General features: G+C 36.0%; 1 protein-coding gene across 2 annotated transcripts; it reads right to left on the bottom strand.

The window, feature by feature from the left end:
* Positions 1-298: 298 nt before the first annotated feature.
* Positions 299-8225, bottom strand: LOC119997778 (glycosyltransferase BC10-like). Of its 2 annotated transcripts, none has more exons than XM_038844966.1 (11): positions 7760-8225; positions 6399-6914; positions 3618-3716; positions 3135-3235; positions 2958-3029; positions 2689-2779; positions 2194-2274; positions 1318-1377; positions 1104-1226; positions 973-1011; positions 299-877 (listed from the first exon to the last, which is right to left on the bottom strand). In XM_038844966.1, exons 2-11 carry the CDS (start codon positions 6780-6782, stop codon positions 749-751), a joined length of 1179 nt encoding a protein of 392 aa, XP_038700894.1. In that variant the 5' UTR covers positions 6783-6914; positions 7760-8225; the 3' UTR covers positions 299-748. The 2 variants fall into 2 exon arrangements, with proteins under 2 accessions (XP_038700894.1, XP_038700893.1); XM_038844965.1 differs by having other exon boundaries at positions 7875-8225.
* Positions 8226-11931: the final 3706 nt, after the last annotated feature.

Below are 11931 nucleotides of genomic sequence, written 5' to 3'. Positions count from 1 at the left end.
AGCATAGCATGTCTATGTGATTTCTTTAATAAAGTTTTTTTTTTTTTAATCTATGTGATTACCACCTAAATTATGTAAGTTTATGAATGAAAAATTATGGACATATATCATTTTGATTTTATTTAATTGAGCTGCAATTGTTTATATCTATATAGGGTATCATGGTTCAACAGAATCTGGTAAATCAAGGAAAACAATAAATTTTATGAAAAGAGAATATTTCAAAAGGGTTCATAAGGAAACATTTTTGTACCGAATATAAGAAAACCCTACATCAATGCAATATTAGTTCATAAGGTCAAAAGAATGTAAAGTTTCACTTAACTCTCTTGAACCCTCCGTAATCCTGATAGATCTCATTTAGGGAAGCCAAAGTGCCAGAATTGGCAGCTTCGCATGTTCAACTTTCACATGGATCAATGATCAAATGCACCCAAATGGATTTCCCTCTAACAAAGTTCTAAGCTGAAAATAGAACATGGTGTTGAAAATTGAGGGAAAAAAATGAACAAATTATCCCAACACCCCCCACCGAGGGAAGTCACATTGACAACTCAACTCGCTGACCTGCAACCCTAATTGACCCCATCGGCTCTACTAATTTGCCCTTAACACAATAACCGCGGTCAGTTTGGTCTTCAATATTACATCAATTTACAACCTCACAAGATATGAGATGGCATGGGGGATGATGGAGTCAAACTGCTGATTCGACCAACCAAAGAATTTGAGAGTAAAGAATCTCTGTTCAAATTGTCGTCCAATTGGAGAAAAGGTGCAACAAATTATCAATCGTTTCTGGGTAGAACTTCCTAGCAAACAAGTAGCATGGTCGCTGGATGCCATTCCATAAGCAAGGCTTAACTGTCGTTTCTCTCTGTAAGAAGGCACACAGAAAATTTACGCTTAGTATTACTGGCATTATTTACTTCTAAAGTCCAAATAAATAAATGATGGCTTTAGACTCTATACCTTTTCATCACTTGTGACATGCACACTTTGATCTATTGACTGCAGAAAGATAAAACAATGTAATATGCACCACGACAAGATATATGTAAAAGAAATATACAAACATATAACAGAGGCAAACAGATGCATACTGTGATATTCTTCAGGAGATCGTAAGTAACATCGTGAGCCTTGTATGATTTGGGATGCCACTTTCTCTCGGACCAATCAACATGTGTCACTGACCAGTTGGCAATTCCACCTGGATCGAGCATCTGAAGAAAAATACAGAAAGTAAATAGTTGAGAACCCATTAAGAGTATGGGAAGAAGGATATCATGTTTGATCATTGAGAAGAAACCGCACATGGAAGAAAGTCGGCAAGTAATGTTCATCAGCAATGCAATTTTTCCCCTCGAAACCTGGCTGTAATAATAAAAAAATGTCAATGTTAACAGTCTGCAAATCACATCCACAAACTTCACATAATTTAACAGATAATACAAGAATATAATAACATTCCATAACATGAAACAAAATTCAGGAAATTTGCAGCAAGATGATCATTTTCCCCGGTGCACTTCAAGGTATAAGCACCAGATATTTTGAATTTTCCATAAGGCAGCCTGTCAAGTTAACAATAGTGGCATTGAAAAAATAAATTAAGGACAGTGACAATTAGAATTTATTACATGTTTATAAGTTTAAAACAATTCCTAATCCAAGTCAGGGATTCAAATAAGCTCTCTCTTCTGTTAAACCCATAGACTACATTATGTTTAAATCGTTCTTGTTAAACCATTTTCTGTCTTGTAGATGTCCATAAAAGTAGCAGTAGGAACAATGGATGATAAAGAAACAAGAGTGCAGAAGCCCTTGTAAGTGCTCCCAGAGACTATGTAAACAGCTGGAAAGCTAGACGTACGTAAACATGTTTAATAACCAAGAATTTTGGACACAAAAGCATAGGATACTGCAGCTAAGACTAGACTGATTGAAGGAGGAGAATCCACATATAGGAGTCAAAATAGTTTGGAATAAAAATTCAAGTAACCACAAAAAATATTTGGGATTAGGTTCTGATTACAATTAACAGTGAGAGATATCAGGAAAGAAATTACTGGACAAACATATATTCATCTAGCTCCAAAAATAAAGAACAAACATATTACACCTTGACAAAGAGCACACATAGACAAAAGAACAATGTGTGTATGCCAAATATGGATTGAACAAAAATACCTTGCAATAGTCCCTGAATATTGAGTAGTAAAGACTGTCAGCGACAACTATCAGCGCATGCTGCCGCGTCATTGTGAACCACTGCAGAATCAGACAATTGAGACAATAAGATAAGGAAAGAAATTGAATAAATATGACAGATTTTGATGTTTCTACAGATTCTACACTCATCATCACTATCCAGTATCACCAGTGAAACGTATTAACATTATAATATACTTGCATCAGTTACAGTGCATGACATTAATTATTGTGGTACTCCAGGGTCGAAATTGCTACCAAGAATTTTTATGAGCCCCTACCTTTAATGAACATATATACTGCTCAACTGATAATGAATGTTCATCAGGCCAAACATAAAGGTTGTGAAAAGACTAATGACAATATTAAAGCCATTTGTTCCACATAGGAAAAAAAGGCAAAATAAATTAAGCACCTGCTTGAATTTTCATTATTGTGATACATCATGAAAGTGACATACCAAAGAAAATATACCTGTGCACCCTTTCTAAAGTCTTTCATCTCAATTTCAGGTAGCATATGCTCTGTGTACCTGCCATTCCCATGAGGACCTGGATCCACAAAGCTGAACAGAAAAGAAATTGCAAATCAATTACGAACATAGGTTTGGCAATAAAACCAAACTTACAACACAAGTATTTTGTGTAACCCAATATCTGATATGGGGTTTCTTTTCCCTTGATTCAAGTAACTTAACAAAGATAAATAGAGAATTGTTTATCATACACGGAAAATGTTTTTACCTGTCAACGAAGCTGATATTTGAGTACATCAGATAGTTGTACACATAGTCAAAACTACGCAATGGTACACAACTGAAATAGGCCCAAGAGTAACCAATTAGAAAACTGATATCAGCAAGTAGCCAAATTCAATTTCAAGAAGACAAAGAAAAGCAAAGTACAAGATGGTTTAAGTACCTATCAGAAAGTAGTACAAAGTGCTGGTTATCAGGATCTTTAAGAGCATTTGCCAGAAGTCGCCTCTCTGCATCAATCATAGTAATTTTTCCCCAGATAACCTGAATATTAAATCAACCCATGGAAATGACTTAGATTTTTAAATGATCACTAGGTCATAAAAGCAATATAAAGAGACCTATTATGAGGACAAAAAAGGCAGAAGAAACTATCTGAACATATTCACAATTACACCTATAGTACCAATGGATCTTTCTCAGATAACTGCTGATAGTGTTAAAAAAAAAATGCAAATAAAAGGATAACTACCCAGGGGTGGATGAGTTGGTTGGGGATGATGAATCCTTCCATCAATATCTAATGAACATATTGAATATCTTTACATTCTAAACACAAATATTCTAAGTGACAAAGATCATACCTTCTAAGAAAACCAATTGCAAGTAAAACATAAGAACTGTAAATGGGAGAAAACTTACGAACCTGCTCACTGCGTATATCTCGATTAATGAAGTAACGGCTCACATGCACAGGTTTTTCCTTTGATGCATGCACATAAACAGAAAATCTTTCCTCATGTCCCTGTTCAAACAAGAACAATGAATTAAGTTCAGCCAAGGATATGATTGCTGCACCACAAAAAAGGATATTACATGAGCTCATGTGCAATCTACAATGACACACCTTATGCACTCATGTGCAATGCACTAATCTACATAATATAGACTTGAGATATCAATTGAAACAGAAAATATGGCTATCTAACTCAGATTAGCATTGCCCAAACAAACAATTGTAACTTCGATTGTCGTTACTCCAAGGAAACTGTATAACCTACACACGTGACTTCTTAAATAAAAAGATAGAAAAGTAACAACAACAAGAGTTCGTTGATCCAGCAACTCACTACAACCATTCTGTAGGTTGGTGATGCTCCTAACCTTGGCAAACTTCAAGACTTATGCCCTACACTTCAGCAAATTATGTTTCTCTAACTCTTTGTAACAGTTTACTTGACGCCATCAATACAGCCTCTTTGTTTTCTTGTCTTCTGCACCTCCCAGTTCTTCAATAAATTTCTTTAATGTTCAACAAGTATTATCTGACAAGAAGTATAGCACCCAACAATCATAGTGCATAACCTTTTTCATAGCCAACGAGACTTCAGAACCATCCAGAAGTTAAGGATCCATGTCAATTAATAACTAGCCATGAATATAATGTTTAGATCTCCAATAGCTTAACATTTATTGTCATCAATAGTCCATGGTGTGCCAGATAAGAATTAGTGGACTGCCAACACGAGCATTGTCATCACAGTATCCATGGCCAATACTTTCCAAATGCATCTTTACAAGAGGAAAGAAAATAGAGAAACAGCTTCCATCTCTCTTTCCCAATGTTTCTTTGCATGGAAGTAATAAGTAGATTATTAAAGAAAGGCCATAAAAAGGTGGTATTCACTATATTAAGCAGCTTGCAAGGTCAAATTTAAGGAGATAATCTCACAATGCATCATTAAAAAAAAAAAAAAAACACCATGGAGCTGGAATTCATAGAATTGCAGAAACAATATAAAGGGAGACAATACATCAGCTTGAGCCAAAATTATCCAAAACTATCAATTAACTCTCTTCGGACTGTCGATGAATCTACACATCATCATATATCTGCTTTCAAGCACAATTATATTGCCCCAACTCACGCTCATCACTATCTTAGAGGTATAGTAATCCCATAGAGTGGTTAATCATCGTGTTTTTCTATCTAATTCAACATACAATTCATCATCACTAATAGTGATCAAAGTTCACAAATAAACAAATTCATGTGCACAAGACTCCCGTAGTGGAGCTGAGTTGGGGAAGGACAGACGTACACTGCCTTAGCCCGCAGAGAGTTTATTTCCAGGATTCTAAGTCTGTGACCTCTAGGTTGCAATGAGACAACTTTACATCGATAGTCACGAAAAGATGAAATTTGTTCTATTTGTATAAGGCTACAAACTGTAGGAAAGTATCATCCTTGACCCAAGCTGCATGCCCCGCAAATTTCTGGAAGATGCAGAATATGATACATAGCTTCCCGCTTAGTATATGAATATTTATGCATACTGTTTGTTCGCCATTGACACGACAGCTTCTACTTCCCACGTTAGACATTTCAAACTAAACCAAATCAAAGCATTCATGCCTGGTGTAATATTATCTTTACTTCCTACAATCAAAATTGAGAATTCCTAATTGAGCTTAAGCATGATCAACAATTAAAAATCTATCAAGGACAATTACTGTTCTCAAATTATCCAAAGTTCTAGTCAACTCCCACTTCACTTTGGATTAAAAAAAGAAACCAATGAGTACCTATCTCAAGCAGAATTATCTTTCTCCAATGCCAATAACACCTGTGATGTATGGTAACCCAATACTGTGTCAAACCTCCTAGAGGACTAATTTCTTAAAGTGCTAACAACGTCCAACTTCATAATTGTCTGCTCCACAATGTTTCCCAGGTTTGAGGTCCCCTTTAAGTAGAACAGGGCAGCACAATCGAAAGGGAATGGGGAACTAGAGTCTAGAATCAGCCTAAACTCGAACGTAATGAGTTCAAGTAACGCTGAACATATTTTGAATAAAATGATGCTAGTGAGTTGCATGGGACTGACAGTATCTGAACTCTGAAGTTCAGTTTACACGTCCAAAGCAGCCCAATCCTAGAGAGATTCCACATTATATTTCTGTTGAAAATTAAAAATAAAATGAAGAACTCTCGTGCACAAGGCTCCTACAGTGGGCGGGGTAGGGGACAAAGACAAAGGATATACAGAGACAACGGATATACGCAGACCTAATCTCCACATATTGTTTCCAAGGAATTGAATATGTGATCTCTAGATAGCACCCCTGCAACTCTACCATTGAGTCGCCATGATTTGCTACAATAAAATATTATAAAACTAAAAACTTTAAATCATATAACTGGCAAACATAACTAGGATCAACAATATATTGATACAATAGCCCCGCAGTTTCAAAGAAGTTGGCGGCTTGGTGCACAAACAAGGGAAGCTGTCAAGACTACAAGCATATGTAAGTCAACTTTAACAAAAAATGTCGACGAAGAATATTCATGCCGCCTTGTCAAAGAATAGAGACACGACTTTCTTCCAAGCATATATTAGAATAAGGCAGAAAAGAATTTATATTGAAGTGAAGAATAACATAGAATAATAAGCATGTAGACGAAAAAAAGAAACAGACTTACATGGAAAAACTTATCCCACAGCTTCTCGAAATGTAATGATCCAGTGCTCAAGAACATGAATGCAATTTTAGCATTTTTGGATTGAACAGGAGGCATACTTAAAATTTCCCTAACCAAAATACGAGATGCGAGCTCATCATCGGTATATTCCCTCGCAGGAGCAGGCGGAAGCCAATCAGAAATGACATTGCAACTTCTAGAAGAAAATACGTAACAGCTGGTCCTACTTTGTGGAGGATATATGTAAGCACAAACAAGGAATACGCTGACCAATGAAACCATGACAATAATCCAAATTGGCCTCTTCAACGGAGGGCGGTGGCGAGGCCCAGGCAAGACCTGCATGTCACCCATGCCCAGCCGCCACGCCTTATCTGTCTTCATCTAGTAAAAATACATAACAGCCAACCACTTTATCTCAAACTAATGCTCCTCTTCTGTTAACTCCACCCACCATAAAATTCTTACACTATACTAATACCCACGAAAGTTATTTTAGTTGACTGATGGGAATATCTGCAACAAGAAAGAATTCAGAAATTCATTAGAGGACCAAGTAAGTGCCATAAATGTGCTTGAAAAAATAATCATTCACCAAAGATTACATGGAATGCTAAACTCAACTGACAGACATTAGAACATTGAACAAGCACAAAAAAGAAATACTTTTTAAAAAAGTTTTTGCACCGACATTTCTCTTAAAAAATGTAACACTGGAATACAGAAAATTCAGACAATCCAAGTCTATTGCACATCACTAACCAGAACCCCTTCAAACTGTAAGGAATTCCTCAATTCGCCTTAAAAACGGCAAACCAACATAACTAATATTCAAAGCTTCCATTAGGTAATGCTTTGAATTTCCATAAATCTTGGACAGCAAAACCAAAGATGATAATTATAACCAGAAAGCATAAAAATAAAAAAATAAAAACTAATTGAAATAACTTATAAACCAAACAGAAAGCATACGACGTCCACGATTTCTCTTTCACCGTTCCCAAGCTTTTTGCAGGGAGCAAAGATCCTAACACTGTATCCTTTTGCAGGCAATCCAAGAAACCATAGAAGAGGGATATACAAACAATTTAATAACCAAAATTATATAGTAGAATCCGTAAAGAGAAAGTTCTCAGATTCGTCCAACTCTTAAAACGAAACCCAACAAAAGTCGACCAACCCAACCTGCCTCACGCAACCAAGCCTCGTTCAAATTGAATTACAAATCCAAAATGGAAACGCCGTATCACAACTAATCAGCGTAAATACATAAAATCCTCCCCCATCCCTCCCCCGTTTGGTTTGTCAGAAAACGAAAGAAAAGAAACTTGAGCATTCACGGAGAGGAAGGACACGAAAACCTGAATGTATCTATTTAGAGTCACACGATCACATATCGCATTGAACAAAACCAATCAATTGCGCCAAATTCGAGTTGGAAACAAATTCCACAAATAGTGCATTAAAGAATCAAACCTGAGAATCAGCAGAGATAGTTGGAGCTGGACGCAGATCCCTAATTAACGAAAGTCTTCAAGATCTGAAAATCGTAGCTTCTATTCAAGATCTAGGGCACAACACCAACAGACCACGACACAAAGATGTATATAATATATAGACAGAGAGAGAGATAGAGAGATAGAGAGAGAGTCTCAGGTAATTGTATATAAAAATGTATTTGTATGTGTGAGTTCGATCTTGATTGCTTGGACGATTCGTTTGTGTGATTTGTGGTTTCTTTTAATCTCCTCTCTGTGCGTTAGAGAGAGAAAGAGTAGTCGCTGCTACTGTTGTTGTCGCCTCTCTCTCTGCTCCAAAACAGAAAACAAGAACATGTCAGCCGGCTAATTATCTATTTTTTATTTTATTTTATTTAATTATTAATTTATTAGTATTATTTTGAATGAAGAGAAGTAGAATGGTCGCATTTCAAGCGCGTCTGCAGTCTGCTTACGTTATAATTTTTTATTTTTAGTATTTTTTTATTTTTTTTGGTATTCTTATGGGGAATTTTGAAACTTGGTCTTTCAAGACTTCATTCTTATTTGGGAGGCGGAAATCATCAATTCCCTCTTTATTCATTTTTATCTTCTAACTCGTTTTAGCCTATTTTTTTAAAGGTATTATAAGTAGCCTTTTAAGACTTGTTTCTATAGTTGTTGATTTATGGTATTTTTCCTTCATATAATATATTTTCAACAAGATAACACTGTAAAAGACTTGTTTCCGAAAATGCCGTTTCACAACTGGTTCCATCATTCTCATGTTTTGTTGTCTATTTTCGAATCGTAATGATCATTCCGAATTTGGCAAAAACTAGAAATGGACATTTCATTCCTAAGGAAAATAGGCTACCAAACATGGGAATGGTGAGACCATGAATGATGGTTCCTCCTTTCATTCTCATCAACCCCCAACCAAACGTGATCCGATTTTTGTTGGGAGTGAGCATTCCCATTCCCATTCATTTGGTCAACAACACTTGTCAAATAACATGTTTGCTCTAACTTTTTATTTATAATATAAAAGCCAAAAATCATATTTTTATTTAATAAAGAAAATTTAATCATATGAAATTTTAAATTCTATAAAATTAAATCATATTATGGGGAAATTTGAAACTTGGTCTTTCAAGATTTTATTCCTATTTGGGGTGGAAATCATCAATTCCTCTTTATTCATAATCTTCTAACTCGTTTTAGCCTATATTTTTTAAGGTATTATATGTAACCTTTTAAGACTTGTTTCTATAGTTTTTGATTTATGGTATTTTTCCTTCATACAATATATTTTCAAGATGATAACACTGAAAAAGACTTGTTTCGAAAAATATCGTTTCGCAACTGGTTCCACCATTCTCATGTTTGGTTGTCGATTTTCCTTAAGAATCGTAATGCGCATTCCGAATTTGGTAGAAATTAGAAATGCACATTCCATTCCTAACGAAAATAAGCCACCAAATATGGGAATGGTGATTCTCATTTCATTCATGATCAACACCCTAACCAAACGTGACCCGATTTTTGTTGGGAATGGGCATTCTTATTCTCATTCCTTCGGTCAACACTTGTCAAATGACATGTTTGCCCTAACTTTTTATTTATAATAATTGAAATAATCATTATTATAATCATAATATAATTATTATTAGATCATAATATTATAATTATTAAAATATATTATAAAAAAATCATATAATATAAATGTCAAAAATCATTTTTTTTTAGTTAACAACGAAAATTTAATCATATGATATTTTAAAATCTATAAAATTAAACCATTTTATGATGAAATGAAATATTCTATTATACAGTATAAGGGTACAATTAAAGGAAAATTTGGTCATTTAACCTCTCATTCCCATTCCATTCCATTCCTACCAAATGTTTGCGTACAAGAATCTATTATTACCAATCACATTCCTTGTGTTACCAAACATATTCATACTCATTCCCATTTCATTCCTACCAAAAATTTGCATACCACACTAGAATCTATTATTTCCAATCACATTAATTCCCTCGTCTTACCAAACATATTCATACTTATTCCCATTCCATTCCTACCAAAAATTTACAAACCAAACATTAGAATCTGGTATTACCAATCTCATTTCCGTGTGTTACCAAACATATTCATACTCATTCTCATTCCATTCCTACCAAAAATTTGCATACCAAACGCTAGAATCGATTATTACCAATCACATTCCCTTGCATTACCAAACTTATTCATACTCATTCTCATTCTATTCCATTCCCACTTCCCCCAGCAACCAAGCACTCCCTTAGGAAATTATTAACATTGGTATGTATGACTAGTGATTAACGCTCTTCATCAATCAGATTTAATAGACGAACTTTTTTTCTCTTACTTCTCCAAAAGAAAAAAATCTCAAGACTTTCTTGCTATTTGTGAGAGAGAAATCATCAATTGCTCTTATTCATTATCTTCTAACTCGTTTTAGCCTACGTTTTAATGTGTGTTTCAAGATGCTAACTGTTGGCATCAAAAAATATCTTGGGCCTAATAAGCATAGTCCATATACAAGGCCCAAGGTATAGCCCATAAGCCCATATTGTTGTAAAAGTGAAGTCCAAGTAGTGAGTAACTGCCAGGAGCAGTTGTGCTGAGAATGGCCCATGAAAAGAGAAAGAAGTGGAGGCAGTTATAACAAGATGGTCCAGGTGGCAGCACATGAGAGAAATGAGGAAAATTGTTGTGAGAAGATGGCAGTAACTTTCAACTTACAAAACATGGAGTAAATCAAGAGTAACTGCAGTTTATGGAGGAGATTTTCGTGCAAGACAGAGAGTATATAAGATGGTAGACAGACAGATGAGGAGACACAACCAATCAATCAAACAAACTACTCAAGCCCAAAGGCAACTTCAACTTTCAAGCTTCCTAGCATTCTAGCATTTCAATTACATTTCCAAATCTTTGTCAATCTCAAACTATGTCAAATTCTCTTGTATTTATTTCCAATCAAGTTTCAATACCAACCATCGTTGTGTAAATTGTTCTTGGTATCTGTTTTTGTTTCTTCATTTCAATCTCAACGAAGTGCACTTCAGTGGAGTTGGGGAACCTAGAGCTATTGAGGTCCCAAGATAGTTCGCTCAATCGTCTAGATAGAAGTCATATTTACATTTGGTGCAATATATTCATTAGTGTAGGAAACTTTAATCCTTGGCACACCCGCAAATCATCATCACCTTGGGCCATATTTAGGTGACAACAACCTTTTTTGGCACACTCGGTGGGACTTGAGAAAAAGCATCTGCAAGTTATCATGGCTCCGCGTACTCGTTTGTCAGGAAAGGAACCAGTGGTTGGGGAGAAAACCCGTTGATAGAAGAAGAAGAAGAAGCTGCCAATGATGGCGGTACTGAAGAAAAACAGAAGCTGATTGAACGACCAGCTGGCTTATCCGATGAAGCCGCTATCTTGTTTGAACATCTGGTCAAAACTATCGAGGATCTGGAGGCACGTTCAAATCAAACAATTGAAGATACCATGAAGCAGATGGAGCGAAAGCTGGAGCAAAAGTTTGAAGATCTGACTAGGGGGGGCAATTCCCATCACAGAAAGGAGCAAACTACCAGGCTGATGGTGGTTACAGCAAATACACACCTCCCCCAATCCGCTCTCCATCTGGTAATGGTCAGAATTTTAGACCTGTTACATATGGGAATACTAATCCTATGAGTAATCCAGCTGCCTATGCAACTATTGAACCTGCTGGATCAGGAGGCAACGTGGCTGCAGGAGTGGGTACTACTCGCAGGATTCAACCTGTAATTCCACCAACACCACCTGTTGATCTGGAGATTCTCAGACAGCTAGTTCAAGATTTATATGGCTATGGCCATAGACCAGTTGGTCGGCCAGAGTATCACAAACCTTATCCAGCCGCTGTGGATAGGGAAACTCCTTACCCAAGAGGATTCAGAGTACCCGACTTCACTTTATTTTCTGGAGAAGAAGGACTGTCCACCGTGGAGCATATTGGTCGCTTCACTGTGCAGTG

The sequence above is a fragment of the Tripterygium wilfordii genome, chromosome 4 (assembly GCF_013401445.1).
Source record: "Tripterygium wilfordii isolate XIE 37 chromosome 4, ASM1340144v1, whole genome shotgun sequence".
NCBI lineage: Eukaryota > Viridiplantae > Streptophyta > Magnoliopsida > Celastrales > Celastraceae > Tripterygium > Tripterygium wilfordii.
The sequence above is the reverse complement of the archived record's forward strand: the minus strand, read 5'-3'. Positions and strand labels throughout refer to the sequence as shown.

Coding starts and splice junctions, on each gene's coding strand:
- LOC119997778 (XM_038844966.1), bottom strand. CDS start 6,782: ATGAAGACAGATAAGGCGTGGCGGCTGGGCATGGGTGACATGCAGGTC. Junction 3,030..3,134: donor TTTGTACTACTTTCTGATAG/GTACTTAAACCA, acceptor GGCCTATTTCAG/TTGTGTACCATTGCGTAGTT. Junction 2,275..2,688: donor ACTTTAGAAAGGGTGCACAG/GTATATTTTCTT, acceptor CTGATTCTGCAG/TGGTTCACAATGACGCGGCA.